This window comes from Mirounga leonina, unplaced genomic scaffold, assembly GCF_011800145.1.
Source record: "Mirounga leonina isolate KUSES-001 unplaced genomic scaffold, KU_Mleo_1.0 Mir_166, whole genome shotgun sequence".
NCBI lineage: Eukaryota > Metazoa > Chordata > Mammalia > Carnivora > Phocidae > Mirounga > Mirounga leonina.
Window position 1 is genome coordinate 37,049,731 of NW_023270418.1, and position 18,768 is coordinate 37,068,498.

Genomic DNA, 18,768 nt, shown 5'->3' on the forward strand with positions numbered 1-18,768 from the left:
GCGCGCTCCCCCGGCCCCTGCCCCGGCTGCGCGGGCCCCCGCCGGGCCCATGGGCGGCGCGGCCGAGAGGGCGCGCTGAGCGGGCGCGGGTCCCCGTGCGCCCCGGACGCGAGCGACGGCGAGGTGAGCGGGGGCGCCGAGCGGGGACGCGGGGACGCGCGGGGCGCGGGCAGGGGGCTCGGCCCGGTGGGCGCCGCGACTGGAGCGCTGGGGCGGCTGCACCGGGCGGACGCCCGGGAGGAGGAGGCAGCGCCGAGGTGAGCGGCCCGGCTCAGGGGGACGCCGCGGACCGGCCCGGGAAGCCCTTCCCCCGCCTCCCACAGAGCCCAGTGGACCCCGGCCCGGTCCACGCTGGTTCCCCCCGCTTCGCCGCCTTTCTCCTCGAAATTCCTTCCTATTTTGGGGGGGGAGGGGCATGCAGTAAGGACCCAGCACCTTGGCCCCTTGCGATCCAGCGTGGACCTGTACGGACCTCTGCGAGAGCCCCAGACTCCCAAGGATGCCCCCCACCCCGCCATGGAGGCCCCAAATTGGAGAAGGTCGTCCCTGCCCCCGCGGGTTGGGGATGCAGGCCTTGACCAAAGAAGCGGAGGGTCTTAGCCTGTGGGAGGCTCAGGAAAGGGCCCATTCCGCATTCGGTGGAGAGGGGCTGCAGATCCATGGCCCCTGTCTGGCCAGGGCGCCACGGGTACCCCCACCTCAGGGTGCTCAGCTGGCCTCTGCAGAATAAAGACCATCCGCCAGCCTGCTGCAGAGGCAGCAGCGGGTGCTGGGGGAGGGGCTGGCACTGCCAGGCTGAGTGCAACCAGCCTCCCTCAGCCTATCTGCCCACCTTCGTGGGGAGGGGTACCTAATAGTCTGGATGGGAGGGGAGGGGGCAACAGTGGGCCCAGCCCCCATCAGGTCACCCCTACTGGGAGAATTTGCCTCCTGACTTCCTGCTGTAAAAATGTACTGGCTTCTGCAGGAGGCCAGTTGGGGGCCTGGGTGCCGCAGTGATTGCAGGGTGCAGGGGGACTCCATGGGGTGGGGGAGAGAGGTGGCAGGGTCTAATGTGGCACCCACAGTGTTGTGGTGCAGCCTGGGGCGGATGTGGGGGTGCTGCCGGGTAGGGAAGCAGTGATCTGCTGTGTCCCCTGCCCCCGGGGGTCTGAGTGGAGGTCTGAGGGTCTGTGTGCACTCCCTACTGCCTCCCTCAGACCTTGCTCCAAGGGCAGCTCAGGGAAGGAGCGTAGCATCCAATGCCCCCGCCCTGCTCAGGGAGGACAGATGTCCCAGGAATTCACTCCTCAGATGCTTAATAAGCACCTGCCCAGTAGGGCAGATCATGTGACCAGGAGCTGGGAGTTCATCCTGAAGTCTGACTGAATGCCTCCCCCTGCAGTCAGCCAAGGGCTCCAGGAGAGTTGCTGGGCAGGTTCTAGTCCCCTGCTGCCCTCAGCCCTCCGGAAGGCTCCTGTGCCCCAGAGGCTGCCCCCGGGAACAGTGGCTTCCATGCATGCAGATGCAGAAAGATGCTTGAAGTCATCCTCTGCTCCAGAACCCGACCCAGCATCCTCTCCTCTCCAGCTGAGGCTGACCTCGGGGCCCAGATGTTTCACCTGGACAGAGGGCCCAAGGAGGCGCGGAAGCCAGAGGGTATCCTGGCTGCATCTCCGGAGGCTGCAGCTCAGAGGGAAAGGAGAGGAAGGAGCCAAACCCACAGCAAGAGGGACATGGGTCAGATTCTGACCACCAGGACTGCATGGGCTGAGTCCACCAGGCAGTGACTGGTAGATGTCCCGGGATGGCCCAGGTATGTAGCATGGGGGGACGGTGACCAGAAGTCCTGCAGATCAGTAGGACTAGAACAAGCCAGGCAGGAACAAAAGAAACCTAGATGTGTAGGGTCCTGAGCGTGCCCTTCTAAGGACCCACATGCTGAGACCTCCTACTGCAGGCTTTGCCCAGACCCCTGTGAACAGAGGGGGCAGGGCCCCCACCCCACTGTCTCCCAGGCCCGTGGCCTCCCCAGACCAAGTTGGCTCTGCTTGGCCTTGCCATTGGCCCCTCCGGGACAGAGTAAAGGCCAGCTTGGGCCCTGTTCCATTCAGCCTAGGGAGATGAGGGGGGCAGGGGTGAGAGCATTTTGGGGTCCCTGATGAGAGCAGATGAGGGGAAAATGAGCTGCCAGTGTCTGTCCTGGCCTCGCTGCAGTAATTTCTGCCTCCTGAGGTGCCCCTGGGTCACAGCGAGCTGGACATCTCAGCATCGTGGGGGCCCCCACTGCCAGATCCTCCCGAGGGCCTGCCTGTGTGTGCCAGGCACCACTCGGGCTGGGGACACTGCTCTGAGTGAGAGCCACAGTCCACCCATGGCTGACAGTCCTGACAGTCGTCTCTGGAGGTAGTGAATTCCCCGTCACTAGGTGCTGAGCAGAAGGCCTTGGTGAAGACGCCGTCGGTTGGGAGTTGGGAATTTTCTGGCCATGCCCTGTCCCATGCTCAGGGACAAGAATGTGCCCCATGGAGGCCCGGAGAGACAACAGTGTAGAGATCTGGGAGCTGGCACCTGGGGCTTGGGGGCATTTGGTTTGCAGAGGGTGAGGATGGCTGCACCCAGTGACCACATGTATGTGCACACACGTGTGTGTGTGAGTAGTTGCATGAGGGGCTGGCGTGGATCGTGGGGAAGAGGTGAGCCGACGGTGTGCGGACAGTGTGCGAAGGGGCACATCCTGGCACGCGCAGCACGCGCTGCACAGAAGCCAGGCTGCACCGTGAACGTGGCCTTGCAGGGAAAGGGGGGCTGCCTGCCACCTCCTAGGCGGTGCCCAGCCAGGTGCGGAGGGGCCTCCGGCCTTTCAACTGGGAACTGCCCAGTCTCCTCAGCAACGAGCCCTTTGGGGGTGTACGGGGTTGTGTCTTTGTCCCACCGGTACCCAGGCTCTGGAATAGCAGGTGATAGGTACCGTTTCCCCTCAGTTCCCAAGAATCGGGTCTGGGCTGAGCCTGGAGTGGGTCCTTGAAATCAGACAGGCCCAAGACCCTACAATGTCTGTTTCCTCTGTGCCGCCTGGCCTGCTCTAGCCCCACTCGTCGGCCCAAGACTGTCCTAAGCTTCCCCCACCCCTGCCTGAGCTCTGGGCCCCGATCCCCGCCCCCCGCAGGTGAGGGTCTGTGCCTGGGAGCTTTAGATCAAGGAGGCCCTGGGGGTGAGGCTGCGCTCCCGGGAGGCCAGCTCAGTGCAAGAGGTCTCCTGCGGGAGGCGCGCTTGGGCCAGACCTTGGCCACTTGGAGAAGGCGTCCCGGAAGGTGGGAGCAGGGGAGCCTGTGCGCATGGGTGCTCATGGCAAGCAAGGAGGGTTGGGGCCAGGTGGGGCAGGGGGGCAGGGGGGGTGCTGGAGGAATGTCACACCTGGGCTTTGGGTCATCCCAGGCCCCAGCTACTGGGCACCTGCAAGAAGCAAGGATTGGGCCCTGCCGTTCTGCAGAGCCAGCCTGCTGGCGGCGGCGGCCCTGCCGCAGGAGCTGCGGTTGCCTGGCACCTCTGTGGTTGCCATGGCAACGACGGAGGTGCTAACTTGCTAATGAGTCCCCCTCGGCTACAAATAACAATACTACAGCGGGTAATAGGGCCAAGCTGGAGAGTTCCTTGGGGGAGTGGGGCTGAGACCAGGTACTGGGCAGGGGAGCGTGGCGGCCCACCCTTCCAGCACCCCGCCCCCCGCGCCCCTGTCCTGCAGCCCTGCAGCCCAGCTGACCTCTTCCCCACCCTCATCCTGAGTCTGCCTCCCTGCCTGTCTTGCAGATGGAGCGGGCGCCCCTCCACACCCCAGCTCCTCTCACGGCCAGTTAAGGACCTGAGGGCAGTGTTTGTGCCCAGCGGCTGCAGGGAGGGCAAAGGACCTCTCCCCCAGCCCCTTCCCTTGTCCCTGCCCTGAAGTGCTGTTTGGCTTCTGTTGCTTTAGGTGGGAAAGTCTGCCCTCACCTGATAGGGACCATGAGCGCCCCTCTGCCCACCACTGCATCTGTCTCAGGGACTGGGCCTCTGAGCGGGGCTCCTGGCCACACATCCAGGGCAGGAGGCTTGTGGGAGGGGGCTGGTAGCTGCGGCCTGTCTGCCACAGTCTTGACAAGGTGCAGCTTAGAACTTGGAAGCTTCTCAAACACCTCATACAGGAGTCGAATTGGGGACCCCTCACCACACAGGCTGGGACCCCCCTCAGCAGGTGAGGACCCCCAGGCAGGTGGGGAAACCCCCTCCACAGACAAGACCCTCCCAGCAGGTTAAGACCCCCCCGCAGCATGTGGGGTACCCCTTTTGGCAGACGGGCCCTTCTGCTGTTGACCTTGTTTGGTATGGCCCTCAGGAAGGACAGCATCCCCAGCTGCGCCCCAGGCCTCACCCCCACTGTGGAGGAGCCTGGGTACCTGCGTGGGGAGCAGGGAGTCTGTGAATGGGATCCCAAGGCCCTGCCCACTGGCCAGGGCCATCCTGGGCACTTCTCCGTGGGTCAGCTCCAGTGGCTCAGCCTAAGGCTGCCCATAGCCAGCAGACGCGGTCTACACCCTGCCTGACACCTAGTTCTCTGTGAATTCCGCCATCCCCACCCAGGGAGCTCGTCTCAAGTGTGACGAACTCTGCAGCTGCAGGTTGGGGGCTTGATGAAGGGGCCCCTCCTCTGACATCTGTCCCCCAGCCTCTCCTGTGCCTGAGCTGGGTGGGGGTGTGGTGGAGGGAAGACCCCGATTGAATGGCAGTGGTAGAGGCCTTGGGTCCTGACTGTGATGTGACCTGAGGCTGGTCCCACCCCTTCCCCAAGCCTCCGTCTCCCCATCTTCAAAGTAAACTCATAATCCTCACGCTGTGCGCCTCCCTGTGGGCTGGGAGGCTAGTTGAGCCTAAGAAAGGCCAGTCCTGGCAGGCGGCAGGGCAGGTGGGGCCTGGCAGGTGGGGTGGGGTGGGGGTGGGAGGTGTGTGGCAGAGGCTTAGCACCAAACCCACAAGAGGGTTCTCCACCCCAGGATCTGGGGTCCCCCTGTCCCCATCTACTCCTACTTCCTCCGCCAAAATCCCTTACAGCCAGGCCAAGAGTCCCCGCACCCCTAAGAGTCCTACATCTGGGTCACCTACTTTGCCTTTCATCCTTGGGTGCCACCCATCCCACCCCATCCTGGGCCCTACCAGCCCTTAGAAGGGTCCCCCCGGACCTCAGGCCTGCACCGTGCCTGGCACACCCTGCCATGCTGCCCCCTCCACTCTGAGCGTGTGACGCGCTCCGCAGGGAGACAGACACCGGCCCCAGACCGTTTGTGCAGCCGGCACGTGGCAGGCACTGAAGCTCGGGCTGCAGGACTGGGACAATGGCAGCAACAGAGGACCCCCACCTCCACGCCTGAGACCCTGCAGCACCTTGGCCGGCGCCTGCCCCAGGACCCCAGCAACGTGGGGAGGCAGCCCCACCCCCCTTCCTCTGGGTCCAGATGGTCGGCAGGGAGGGATTGTGCTGGGTGGGGCTGGAGAGGGCCATGTGCTGGGGCAGGGAGCAGGTTCTGGACCTTGCCTCGCCCAGAGTTCTGGAGAATAAGACGTGCAGGCCAGAGAGGGGGAACATCTGCATCCCAGCAATGGGATGACAGAAGCCTTGGGGGCCGAATGAAGGGTTCCGGATCCGAATGAGTGTCCATGAACCCAAGGGCCCAGGGGAGGGGTCCTCAGGCCTGTCCTGCCTGTCCAGTCCAGTGCTTCCCTCTGTAGTTCCCCCAGTTGTCTGACTTGTCCCACTGAGAGGATGTCGCCGTGGCCTGCACAGTGCAGTGCTGGATGGGACCATTCGTGACCGCTCTCCCAGTCCAGTGGTCCACCTCACTAACCTTAGATGTCTGGGGACTTGGCTTTCATAGAGCCAGAGGGGCTGCTGACTTGCCCCAAGGGAGGAAGGGCCCCCGTGGGTGCCTGCCAGGCTCAACCATTAGGGTGCTCTTGGGTCCCACCATGGGCCCTTTGGAGGCTGGCCCTGCCTGGGAAGCTGGCCGGGTGCCCCCCTGGGGGCCTGCAGCCTTGCTGACCCTCTGCCTCTCCCTGCAGGTCTGGCACCATGCCCAGTCCCTCCGAACTCTAGGCCACATCCCTGGCCTGCAGAGCAGCCCCTGTTCGCTTCGGGGCTCACCCCCTCCCCACTGCCCACTGCCCCACCATGGCCGGGGACCGGCTCCCTCGGAAGGTGGTGGATGCCAGGAAGCTGGCCAGCCTGCTGCGGGGTGGACCTGGGGGACCGCTGGTCATCGACAGCCGCTCTTTCGTGGAGTACAGCAGTGGGCACGTGCTCAGCTCCGTCAACATCTGCTGTTCCAAGCTGGTGAAGCGGCGGCTGCAGCAGGGCAAGGTGACCATCGCCGAGCTCGTCCAGCCAGCCGCGCGCGGCCAGGTACCTGGCCCTGCCACCCACGCCCTGTCCCCCGCCCCACCCAGGCACCCATCCCTTCCAGGGGCAAGGGCAGAGCTCCCCAGCCAGGTACACAGGGGCCCTCTGCTCGGGCGCCCCCCCGCAGCCTCAAACCCAAACTGAGCTCTTGGGGTCACAATGTTCTGAGCCGTTCCATACCTTGGGCCTTGTAGGCAGCTCCCACCCCCCCTCCCTGAGCTTCCTCTTCGGGTGCACAAATGTGTCTCCCCCGGAGGCCCTCTGCTGACCCTATCTCCCCAGATACAATTCATCACCCCTCCCGCCCAGAGCCTGCTGACCCTGTCTGGGTCCTCACTCAGCCCCCGAGGAGAGGTCTCCCCACGTAAGACTGGGCGGTGTCCCTGGGGCCCAGCCCAGGGCTCAGAGAGGGGCACAGGGGTGGGGTGGGGGCACAGAGGGGCAGTGGACCAGGATGGCAGCTGGTCAGGCGCACACCGAGTGCTGTGAGAACACAGAGGAAGACAGGAAGGGGGGCCAAGAGGCTTATGCTGAGCCGTCATGTGCCCAGCCTCCCAGTTCTTTCCCCTAGAGTTCTGAGTGACCCAGAATTCTTTCTGTGCCCCTCCCCCCCAAACGTCCCAGGTCACCTGCAGTGGACAATCCTGTCTCTGTTAGCCAGGAGCATCAAGTGCAGCACTGGGAAGGACCACTGGCCCTGTGGCCTGGGAAGGTGGGGGCACCCCCAGTGGGGGGAGTGACATGGCCAGCAGCCCGGAGCTGGGAGGGGTCTCGGTCACAGGCCCTGTGCCAGCAGCACTGGATGTGAGAGGACCCAGGTGGCACAGCCCCCGCCAAGGCCAGAACCAGCTCCCTGCAGCCTCAGTGAGGGGAATCCGGTGATTAATCACCCCCAGCGAGGACTCCCTGCCAGAGCGCAATCCCATTGGCTGCTGGTGACATCATGCAGCCCAGGGTTGGCGGCTCAGCTGGCTGAGGGGCTGAGTGTGCTTGGGGGGCAGGGCATTAGCCACTGGGAGCAAAAGCTGCTCAGCATCTGGTCCCAAGCCTGGGCATTCAGGATGGGAGGAGGGCAGTGGAACCCCAACTTCTGGCTGCCTCCTGAATTAAGGAGGGCTCTTGCAGCACTTTTCCCATCACTGGCTGGGGAATTGCCCAGACGCAAAGGCACCCCACCCTCAGAAGCCCCAAAATGTGCCTCCCAGTGGCCCAGGGGACAGGTTTCCCTTTGCCTCAGCCACCCTGACGGCACATCCCTGGGACCGTGGCCACCCGTGCGTGCGCCCAAGGACCCTGTTACATTCACCTGTGTCTCCTCCACGGGGGCCCGGCCCCTGGTGCGTGCCCATCGCATCTGTTCCCTTAGCACAGGTCTGGGCGTGAGGAGGAGCGTGCCCCTGTTTCTGCCCGCTCTGAGGGCTTGCCTGTGGGGCTGTGGCATCCAAACCCGTCCAGGTGTGGGCTCTGAGGCGGGTGGGCGGGTGAGAGCCCGCCCCTCCCCTCCATGCAGCCAGGGGGCCGTAGCCCCTCCCCTGCCGCAGCCTGACCAGTAGTAGTGGGTGGCAGCAGGGGATGGGGGATCTGGCAGGTGCCCAGCAGTGCCCTGACCTCTGCCCTCACGGCCTCCAGGTGGAGGCCACAGAGCCGCAGGACGTGGTGGTCTATGACCAGAGCACACGGGACGCCAGCGTGCTGGCTGCGGACAGCTTCCTCTCCATCCTGCTCAGCAAGCTGGACGGCTGCTTCGACAGCGTGGCCATCCTCACGGGTGAGCTCCAGATAGACCCGGGCCAGGGGGCTCTGGGGCGCCCTCTCCTCCCTTCCTCTCTCTCCTCACTGTGAGCTTAGCTATGGGGGGGTGGGGGCATCTGGGGAGTCAGCTTCTGGGTCCAACTCTGCTCTCTTCTCTGAGCCCAGAGACCAGCAGCTACTGGGGTGGTGTTGGGGGATGGGGTGCTCTCTCAGTAACTGGAGTTCCCCAAGGCTCCATTGTTCCCTCCCCCGGGCCCCCACACTCCAGAACCCCCTCCACCATGGGCCTACCCCACCACTAGCAGGTGAAGCAGTAGGCAGGAAGAAACCCCTAAATGCATTCGTGGCAGGGGAGGAGGGAAGGGATCTAGGCAAAGATGTGTCTCTGCCCCTCTAGCTGTCTGAGAGAGGAGACATAGCCTCCATCCTCTGCAAACTCCAATCCGAGCAGAACTGGTCGGACAGGGAGTCCCTCTGAATGCTGCAGTCAGCACAGGATGCCCGACCCCTGCCTGGGGGCCAGCAGAGATCCCTGTAGGGCTTCCTGTTCCCCAAAAGCAGCCCAGGCAGCCTGGAGGCTGGGAAGCCCCCCATACACACACCTGCACACACGCGCACACACACACACAGGCCCCACCCTGGTTCTTGATGATTCCTTCCTCCTGTTGGCAGGGGCTGAGGCACTTCTGTAGAACCCACCTCCCAGAGGTGGCCCAGGTCCCAGGGCTGGGTTGAGCTGGCCTGTCCCAGGGCTGTACACCCTCCCTGCCCAGGTCTGAGGCCTCTGTGGGTGCTCCTGCCAGGGGCCATGGCAGGTGGGCGGAGGATGGAGAGGGCTGAAGAGGGTGTCAGCCCCCCCACCCCACCGCCGATAGGACACTTCTGTACACTCACCATGTCTGCCCTGAGCAGCCCCTTATGTGCAGACACCCCGTGCGGTGGTCCGTGGGCACCGGGCTCCCACCACTGGGAGGATGGACCTTCCCCACGGCCCCTGGGATGCCTCCTGGTGGGTCCACATCGTGTGCAGGTGTGCGTGCTGCCATCTACACGCGTGCCTGGGTCTACGCGGTCAGAGGGCGTCTGTGCATCTATGCACAGCTCTGGGAAGCTGGTGATCCGTGCTTGCTTGTGTGGTGGGATGTGGGGTTTGTGTGCATGTGTGTGAACTCTGAGAACCCGAGGCCACAGAATTGCAGACTCTCTGATTCAGCCACTGCCCCCTGGGCTCAATTTGGGGGCTGAGCGGATAGGGAGAAGAGGGAGAGAGGACAGAGGCTCTGGGCTTCTTAACGGGTGTCCTGGGCAGAACAGGAGCCCAGCTGGGAACCCCAGTATGCGTGTGTTCACGCGTGCACGTGTCAGTGTGGGTGGTGTGTGTGTGCGTGCGCATAGTCTCTACTCAGGAGTGGGGGCCACCGGGCCTTCTGAGAGTCTGAGAGACAGGTCCCAGAGCAACACCATTCCTTACCCCAAGGCTGCCAGGAAAGCCCAGGACCTCTAATGTGCGTCTCCTCTGGAGGCTGGGGCTCCTCACCCAGCATGCAGTGGGGCAGGCCTAGGCTCGGATGTGCCAGGAGGGCTCACCTGGGACCTGGCCGTGCCCACTTGGTTCGCTAAACTCTTGGGGCTGCCGCGTGCCCTTTCTCCCCTGCCTGCCCCTCCCTGAGAGGTTAGAGTATTTGCCCCCGTTTCCCTGAGGGCCAAGCCAGGCAGAAGTCATGACCCACCACGGTATGAGAAGAGCTCCAAATCAGGACCCAGACTCGCGGCCTCCTGGGAGCCTGGCCCACAGCACCCACCCTGAGGCGAGCACGGCCCCTGAACCAGTGAGCATGGGAAGGCGAGGCTGAGTGGGACAGAGGGATGCTGCCCCGCCAGAAACGGGAGGTGACTTTCCAGGATCCCTAGCACAGGGGGAGGGGGCCCAGCGGGGGCCAGAAAGGGAGGACCCCACCCCTCGGTGGGTGGGGCTGAGGAGCGCCAGGACGATGTCGCGGCTGGAGGACAGGGAGATCTCTCTCGGTGACAGGGGAGGCTCGCGGAAGCAGGAGAGGGCAGAGTGGGGCAGGCGCGCTGGGGTCCGGAACCGGCTGCCGTGACCGCTGCTCCCCCCCTGCCCCCCCCCCCAGCTGCTTGGCGGTGACGTCCAGCGGGGCGGGGACGGAAAGGGAGCCTGGCCCTTTAAGCGGCGGGCGGCCCTAGCCCGGGTGCGCGTTGCTGCGGAATGCGGGCTGGTGATGTCGCGGCGCCGGGTCGGTGCGCCCCCGCGGCCCGACCCCGCACGCGCCGCCCTCGGACCCTGGCCAGAGACCGCGGCGGGAGCGGCCCCTACGCGGAGGGTGCGCGGAGGGTACGCGGAGGGAGGGTGGGCAGGTGCGGACCCTGCCCGGGGCGCGGGGACCGCGGCGGCGCAGGGGGGTTGCGGGGCGCGCCGCGCGCATGGGGGCCGGAGAGCGCCTGGTGGGAGCTGCGGGCGGGGGCAGTGGCCGGGCCCGGTGCCCGTGGAGTCGGTGCAGTCGGTGCGTCCTGGGCATGAGCTTTTGTGCGAATCCGGGATTCCATTGTGCGGCGCAGCGAGCTGGGAAACCGTGAGGCAGGGGGAGGTTGGTATCCCGCCTGAAGGAAGGTGCCCTTGGGGATGCCTGGGGGATGGGGGCGCCTCCCCCCTGCGAAGAGTGCCACTACCTGCAGAGGGTCCAGGCCTGCTGCCACTGATTCAACCCAGGGTGGCCCTCTCCTGTAACCCAGAGCCTGGGGGGGGGGGGGGGGGGGGAATCGCTAGAGGGGGGGGGGGGGGGGGGGGGGGGGGGGGGGGTCCTGAAATCGCTGGGGGGGCGGGGCCTCCGGCTCTGCTGCACTTGGCATCCATAGGGGGCTTGTGGGGGTCACCACAAGCTGCTTGGCTCTGCGGGGAGTGGGGGGGCAGCCCTGTGGGGCTTTACCTGAGGGATTGCAGTCAAAACTGGCAGGACCACTCCTGTCCAGAGACCCCCCTTTGTGGGGGAAGTTCCTGGTGGAATACAGCCCCCCACCCCTCAGCTTAGGCGACGCCCCCAGAGAGCATGGGAGGTATATGGTAGAGATGAGTCTTTGCAGAGATCCTGCAGATCTTACGTCTCCTGGGGTGGGGGGTGTTGTCCTCCATCAGGAACATCCAGGGGACCCCTGGCTCTGGCCAGTAAACAGGAGCCCAGCCCCAGCACCCAGGTCGCTTTCATCTGTGAGCTGTGTTGTCAGCGATGCTGATAGTCAGCCACTTCTCCCTGTCCAGCCGCAGGTTGCCAGGGTAGGGACAGCTTCTCCTCCAAGGCTGGTGCCTCCACTCCCTGAGCCTGGAGGTCCCCCATCACCATGCCCCCCGCCAAAGGCAAGCTGTCACTGGGGGCACAAGGAATGCACATGGCAGGCACTCTGGTTGGGGGTTTGTACAAACTGGCCATTGAGCTGGGCCAGGGGTGAAGGCTGAGGGTACCAGGCATCTGTGTCCTGGTAAATCAGCCAGGTCTCTGGCCCCAGCTGTTTCTGCAGACCGGGAAAGAGCACTGGGGGTCTCGTGGCCTGGGACCCCGCCTCACTCCCCTGCCTCCTCCGGTGCGCTAGGGTAGGCCTCCATCTAGTTGAACTCTGTGATCAGAGTATATATAATAGATCAGTCCACTGAGGGTAGGGATTGTCCACAGGCCTCGTGCCCCCGAAAGTGTGGTTAGGCCCAGGGTGGCCACCAGGGAGTGTCACCTCACCCTAGCAGGGACTGGCTGTCACCCAGCCGCCTGGCTGTGGGCAGGTTAGCGCTCAGTGTGTCTTCATGGCCCCTGTCTCCTTTGAGACCACGCTGTGCTGTGTGGCAGGCAGGATGCTGAAACAGGCCAGGGGTGTAATGAGCTCTGCCCGTGGTCACTCACTGAGTCAGAGATGTGCTAGGGATTCCCACTCGGGTCTTTGAGGCCAGCGGAGGGGCTCCTTCCACCGACCTGTGGCCCAGGACTTGGGTGTACAGGGAAGGCAGTGGGCACACACCACCACGTGTAGAACGTGTGCCCGCTGCATGCCCTGCTTGCTCACCGTCCCCGGCGTTCCCAGCTCTTAGCCCATCCTCTGGTGCTGTCCTCTGGGCAGAAGGGAGCCCTAAGTAGAGCACAGGTGCCCCTGCAGGGCTGTGCCAATTCCAGTAGGTGATGTCATGCCCAGGGGCAGGAGGGCCCCTCAGAAGCCCTTGCCTCCTGGTCCTGGCACCCACGCTTGGCCAGGGGCTCCCAGCCAACTAGAGTCAGGGAGGGATTGCATCAGCCCAGGGGGAGAGGCAGGAAGGCCCAGGCTGGCCCCTGGCCACCAGCACAGAAGATCCACACCCTCAACAGGAGCCTTCCGTGGCGTCGGAACCCACCCCTGCCTGGGTCCTGCACGTGCAAGGCCGGCCCGCAGCCTCGACCCCACATTTATGGGCATCACAGCGGCGTCCTCAGCAGGACCAGCTCCTAATTAGCCTGGGGAGGAATGTGGGTGTAGGGGCAGGCCTTATATGAGCACAGCACGCGCCTCGACTTGGTGAGAGCAGCCCTCCGGCACCCAGCGCTGACTGCAGGTGCTCAGGCCAGAGGCTCACCCCCTGGCATCACGCTGGGCTGGGGGTCCAGGCTGTGGCCAGAGATGTAGGGGTGGTCGGGTGCCCTGGCCTCTTTCTTGTGCCCCAGCCAGCGGACCACCTGACTCACGTCTCCTCTGCTCCTCCTCCTGCAGGGGGCTTTGCCACCTTCTCCTCCTGCTTCCCTGGCCTCTGTGAGGGTAAGCCTGCTGCCCTGCTGCCCATGAGCCTCTCCCAGCCCTGCCTGCCTGTGCCCAGTGTGGGCCTGACCCGCATCCTGCCTCACCTCTACCTGGGCTCTCAGAAAGATGTCCTGAACAAGGTGTGTGCACAGCTGGGGCTTTGGCCGCTGGCAGGGGGACGGGGGCGGAGGCAGGAGCTCAGATGCCGCTCCTGGGCTGGTTTGGGGGGGTGGGGAGAAGGGAGCTGAAAGCCAATGAGGGGATGGATAAACGTGTGGGAGAAGCCTGGGTTGGGGGCACGAGGACGTGAGGGGACAGGGGCAGGACCGGAGCAGGGCTGGGTGGAGAAGCAGCTCCCAGCCCCTTAGGCGGCGGAGCCCACATGCCACACTGCTGATGTCACTGGGCCCCTGGCCAGCACTGAAAGAATCCCGTGTTTTAAAATTGTGATGAGGGAAGAGGGTAAAGCCACCGCCCAGGCAGCCATAACATTCCTGGGAGCCTACCTCAGGCTGTGGGTGGCGCTTGCCCGATACCAGCATCCCCATCCCCCACCCTCCCCCCCACCCCCCGCTAGAGGCTCTGAGCTCCAGGGTGGAAGTGGGAGGGGCTTCCACCTCCAGGGCACCCCTGTGCAGCCTGTCCTCCCGTCCCTCCAGGACCTGATGACCCAGAACGGAATAAGCTATGTCCTCAACGCCAGCAACTCTTGCCCCAAGCCGGACTTCATCTGTGAGAGCCGCTTCATGCGCATTCCCATCAACGACAACTACTGCGAGAAGCTGCTGCCCTGGCTGGACAAGTCCATCGAGTTCATCGGTGAGGGGCGGGGCAGGGGTGGGGGTCTCCTGTAGGAGGGCGGGCAGGACGCTGGGGAGAAGCACTGCGACCCCGGTGCTTGGGCCTGAGATGGGACTGGGATCGTTGGCGGTAGGGCCGGTGAGGTCCCCTGCCTGGGTTAGGGAAGCGCCGGCACCCTGAGCCCTCACCGGCCCCGGTGGCCCTGCCTCCAGATAAAGCTAAGCTGTCCAGCTGCCAAGTCATTGTCCACTGTCTGGCTGGCATCTCCCGCTCGGCCACCATCGCCATCGCTTACATCATGAAGACCATGGGCATGTCCTCCGATGACGCCTACAGGTAGCCTCTCCTTTCTTCCTGGGCCCTGAAGTTTAAGGCTGGAACCGGCCCTTCCCCGCCCCCTGTCCACCCACGAGCAGCGGAATGGCCCTGGCCCGGGAGGGAGACGCCTGAGCCGGGCTCCAGCACTCCGGGGTGGGTCTGCACATCAGCTGTGTGCCCAAGCATGGGCAGGGGGGAGCAGGGGGAGCAGGGGGAGCAGGAGGAGCAGGGGGGGCCGGGCAGGAAGCCCCGTCTCGAAGCAGCCCCCCGCCCCCAGGTTCGTGAAGGACCGGCGCCCATCCATTTCGCCCAACTTCAACTTCCTGGGCCAGCTGCTGGAGTATGAGCGCAGCCTGAAGCTGCTGGCTGCCCTGCAGGGTGACGGGGCGCCCCACCCGGGGACGCCCGAGCCCCTCCCGGGCCCTGCCGCCCCACTGCCGCCGCCGCCACCACCTACCTCAGAGAGCGCTGCCACCGGGAGCGCGGCGGCCAGTGCAGCCAGGGAGGGCGCGCCCGCCGCCGGCGGGGAGCTGCCCGCGCCCTCCGCGGCGCCCGCCACCAGCGCGCTGCAGCAGGGCCTGCGTGGCCTGCACCTCTCCTCCGACCGCCTCCAGGACACCAACCGCCTGAAGCGCTCCTTCTCACTGGACATCAAGTCGGCCTACGCCCCCAGCCGGCGGCCCGACGACCCGGGGCCCCCCGACCCCGGGGAGGCCCCCAAGCTCTGCAAACTGGACAGCCCGTCCGGGGGCGCGCTGGGCCTGCCCTCGCCGGGCGCCGACAGCCCGGACGCGGCGCCGGAGACGCGCCCGCGCCTCCGCCGGCGGCCCCGGCCTCCCGCCGGCTCCCCGGCACGCTCCCCGGCGCCCGGCCTCGGCCTCGGCCTGAACTTCGGCGATGCCTCCCGGCAGACTCCGCGGCTCGGCCTTTCGGCCCTGTCGGCACCTGGGCTGCCTGGCCCCGGCCAGCCGGTCGGCCCCGGGAGCTGGGCGCCGCCGCTCGACTCTCCGGGCACGCCGTCGCCCGACGGGCCCTGGTGCTTCAGCCCGGAGGGCGCGCAGGGCGCGGGCGGCGCGCGGTTTGCACCCTTCGGCCGGGCAGGCGCGCAGGGCGCAGGGGGCGGCGACCTGCGGCGGCGGGAGGCGGCCAGGGCCGAGGCCCGGGACGCGCGGACCGGCTGGCCGGACGAAACGGCGGCCCCGGAGACACAGTTCAAGCGCCGAAGCTGCCAGATGGAGTTCGAGGAGGGCATGGTGGAGGGGCGCGCGCGCGGCGAGGAGCTGGCTGCCCTGGGAAAGCAGGCCAGCTTCTCGGGCAGCGTGGAGGTCATCGAGGTGTCCTGACGGCGGCCGGGGACCCAGGGCCCGGCGCTCCGCCGCCCTCGGCTCCCTGGTCTGGGCCGCCAGCAGCCGGGCCCACTATAAATATATATTATATATAATGCAAAGAAAGGTAAATGGTTTTACTGCGATTTTTATCGAGAAGTAAATATTTCGATTTTTTATTTATTTAAGCTGTTCATTCTGGCAATGATTTGGCAACAGTGCGGGCGGTCCTCGGAGCTCTATTTTTACTGTCTGGTATTTAAACTGAAACACTCGTTTCTAAGCAATATGAGGCCACCTTCAGTCCCAAGCTGGGGTGCCAGGCCTGGGGTCCCCTCCCCGCCCCCCCTCTCCCAGGAAACACTGCTGACCGTTGCAAAGAGGCTGCCGAGCTTTCGTGCACTTTTTACATAAGAAAAAGGGGAAAAAAGGAGAAAAAAAACTTTGCCACAAACTGAGCCGCAGAACCTCCCTGTCCCTCCCTGCCCCCTCTTCTGCACTCCTCCTCCTCTGCTCTTTTCTCGGGCTCTGCACCAAAGTCTAGGTGGGGGAAGTGTCCCAGGAGCTGGGGCGTGACTGAGGCACCTCTGCCAGCCGGAGGCACCCCCACTACCTGCCCCCCTGCCGCCCCCCAACCCCTCCCCGTTGCCTGGTCGGCGTTGACTGGCACTGGGCCTAGAGAGGCTAGGGTTTTTGGACAGGCTGGGGGTAGAACAGGATAGGGGCTTGGTGAACGGCGCTCTTGAGTGTCAGATGATGTGGGTCCCCAGGGCAGGGACAGAGGTAGGATGCCCCCCACTCCTGCCTGAGCCCATGTCCAGTTTCACGGGTTCAGCAAGGCTGTTCCATGGATGCTGCCCCCCTCAACTCCACTTTGCGGGTGCTGCCTAGCACCACCTGCCAGGTGGGGGGGGAACAACAGGAGAGGGGCTCAGCCCCTGGGGGTATCAGACGGGAGGAGCTGGCCTAGCCAGTTTTGGCTCCACTGGCCAGAGGGCAGATGGATTTAGAGTCTTGTTCTGGGCTCTTCCCCCAGCCAGCCCCCAGGCCCCAGGCCAGACTTGGAATTCAGGTATGTTCCTGCAGGTGGAGGGCCTCCATGAGGAGTTGGCTGCCTTGCATTGGGAGGGGGTAGTTAAGCACTTGTCAGACCCTTACGCTTCCAGGGGATGGGGGTCCTTAGCTTCGGGAGAGCCGTCTCCAGACAGATAAAGGCCCCTGATGTGGGCAGATGCAGGTGTCCCCCATGCCTGCCCCCAGCCCTACGGGGTCCTTGGAGAAGAGCACTCCCACACTGCCCTTTTCTGGGGAGCTCTCGCTTCTGCAGCCTCCCTGGGATCTTCACGGTGATATGCCAGGTGGCTTTTGGGCCCAGGTGGGCCAGCCTGGCAGTAAAGGCAGGGAAAAAGCCCCAGCTGCCCCCCGTCCCACACCTTCTTGGGTCATTGGGACCCATGGCTTTTGGAGGCAGGCGTAGATGTCCCCCAACCTTCAGATGTCCTAGAGTCTAGTGTGTGGGGGGGTTGCTGGCCGCCTTGGGAAGAGGCCAGGGGCTTGGCAGGAGGGCGGCTGGGCGGGGCCGAGTCCTCGGGGCAGCTGCCCCTCTGGTTGTTTCTTCCGTTTGTTCTGTTGACCTGCCGCCCTGTGCACCTGTCATCCCTCCTTTAAGCAAAAGTCCTCTTCCTGTTCCCTCTGTCCCCACCCCATTCCCCAAGAAAATAAGCTATCATCGTTGTGTTTGCAATCTATGGATTAGAGGTTTAAGTATTTATTATTGGTTAATTATTATTATGATTGATTATGTAAACTTGCCTTCTGTCTGTCTATCGCGTTGGGTTTCTGAGATGACCCTGGGTGTGGAGGATGCACTGGTCCCCACCTCCGCGCCCCACCCCTGTGCTGTCCAGGAGACAGTGGTCTGGGGCCACTGGTTGGGCCCCGAACTCTGGAGGCAGGTCCCGCAGCCCCCGGTCCTTTCTTCTCTCTGCCCTCTGCCCTTTCTCTAGGGCCGCCAGCATCTCTTGTGACTTCGGTCTTGGAGTGTGGGGGGCTCTTGCTCTTGAGGCCCTGGTCACCCCAAAGTGAGCAGCTGCAATGTGGGGGGAGGTCCTGTCCCTGCCACCCCCTCTCCTGTCCCGGGGGGACCAGGCCCTGGCACAAGCCCCTCCCCGGTCAATTCCACACACTGCCTGAGGTGGGGCCAGGGCCAGGCCCCAGCCCTCTCCAAGTCTCTCAGCCCTCCTCCCCTTCCCCCACCCCCCTCCCCCCCCCGTCCTGGCATTGGGGGTGGCCCCAGAATGGACCCTGCCCCCTCCTAATATTTGCTGGGAAGTCCAGCGGAGGGGAGGTGGCAGGTCCCCCGCATGGCTCCCAGTCTCTCTGGACTGGGTGTCCCGCTCCTGCCTCAGAACCCCTCCCCCAGCGCGGCCACACTCTGCTCCCTGTCCTGTCCCCTTCTTTTGTATTTGGAGACAATGTGTTGTAATAAATCCCAAGATGGACGTTTTCTCCATGTCTCTGGCTGTCTCTTTCTTCGGGCTGGTGGGAGGCTGGAATGGAGAGTGTGGGGCAGCGGCCCCGGAGGCTTCCTGAGGCCAGGAGGCCGGGGCATTGGGCCCACAAGACCAACTTCCCCAGGACTCAGCCCCTGGGACCCCGAGGGCAGGTTGGGCAGGGCGGGGGACTGTGCAGGGGGAGGGCCCGGCGTGAGGAAGGCCCCACTGCATCCTAGAATGTAGAACACCCTTGTTTGTTGTTACCTGCTAGTGAAATTTTTAAAAAGTTACCACTATGTCCAATAAAAATGCCGTTTTGCCCCTCACCCACTTCCCCGGGCATAAGCACGGGAACACTTGGCTGCATCTCGGCAGGGCTCCGTGTGCATGTGTGGGCACAAGCCCGAGCACACCACACCATTGCCTTCCCTTTCACCGGAAACGGGGGTCTGGCTACAGAATGTCTGCAACTAGCTTTTTAATTATTTAAACGATCCATTGAAAGAATCCATGCATGTGCTACAAGGACCAAAGGCACACGAGGGTATCTGGTGGAAGGTACTGGGGTGACCCACCCCCTTTTGTCCCCAGCCCCGGGGTTCCTCTCCCTGGAGTCAGCCAGCCCGACTGCGGCTGCGCATCTGCACCGACCGCCGCGAGCGTGCAGCCCCCCGATGGCAGGGTTGCCCTCCGTCCGCCCAGTGTGGTGACGGCCGCGGCTCGCAGCGTTCAGGCAATGCTCTCCTGGGACAGATCTTCAGACGTGACTCCTCTGGGTCACTCCAACGCCTCCCTGGCCGTTACTATAACGACGGCTCCTGTGTACTGAGCTCACTGCGTGCTGAGCTCACCGTGTGCCTGCACGACTCCACACATCCGGGCGTTTCCTGGGAACGGGTCTCCC

General features: G+C 64.6%; 1 protein-coding gene across 4 annotated transcripts; it reads left to right on the forward strand.

Moving 5' to 3' along the window:
* The first annotated feature begins 39 nt into the window (after nt 1–39).
* Nucleotides 40–17,881, forward strand: DUSP8 (dual specificity phosphatase 8). 4 transcript variants are annotated; one of them, XM_035013586.1, is made up of 8 exons: nt 65–123; nt 1,570–1,795; nt 6,070–6,409; nt 8,036–8,174; nt 12,899–13,065; nt 13,585–13,744; nt 13,939–14,062; nt 14,322–17,881. In XM_035013586.1, the coding sequence occupies exons 3-8, from the start codon at nt 6,179–6,181 to the stop codon at nt 15,385–15,387; spliced, it is 1,887 nt and encodes a 628-aa protein (XP_034869477.1). In that variant the 5' UTR covers nt 65–123; nt 1,570–1,795; nt 6,070–6,178; the 3' UTR covers nt 15,388–17,881. The 4 variants fall into 4 exon arrangements, with proteins under 4 accessions (XP_034869478.1, XP_034869477.1, XP_034869479.1 ...); XM_035013587.1 differs by lacking the exon at nt 1,570–1,795 and having other exon boundaries at nt 40–123; XM_035013588.1 differs by lacking the exons at nt 65–123; nt 1,570–1,795 and having other exon boundaries at nt 3,390–6,367.
* The last annotated feature ends 887 nt before the right edge of the window (nt 17,882–18,768 follow it).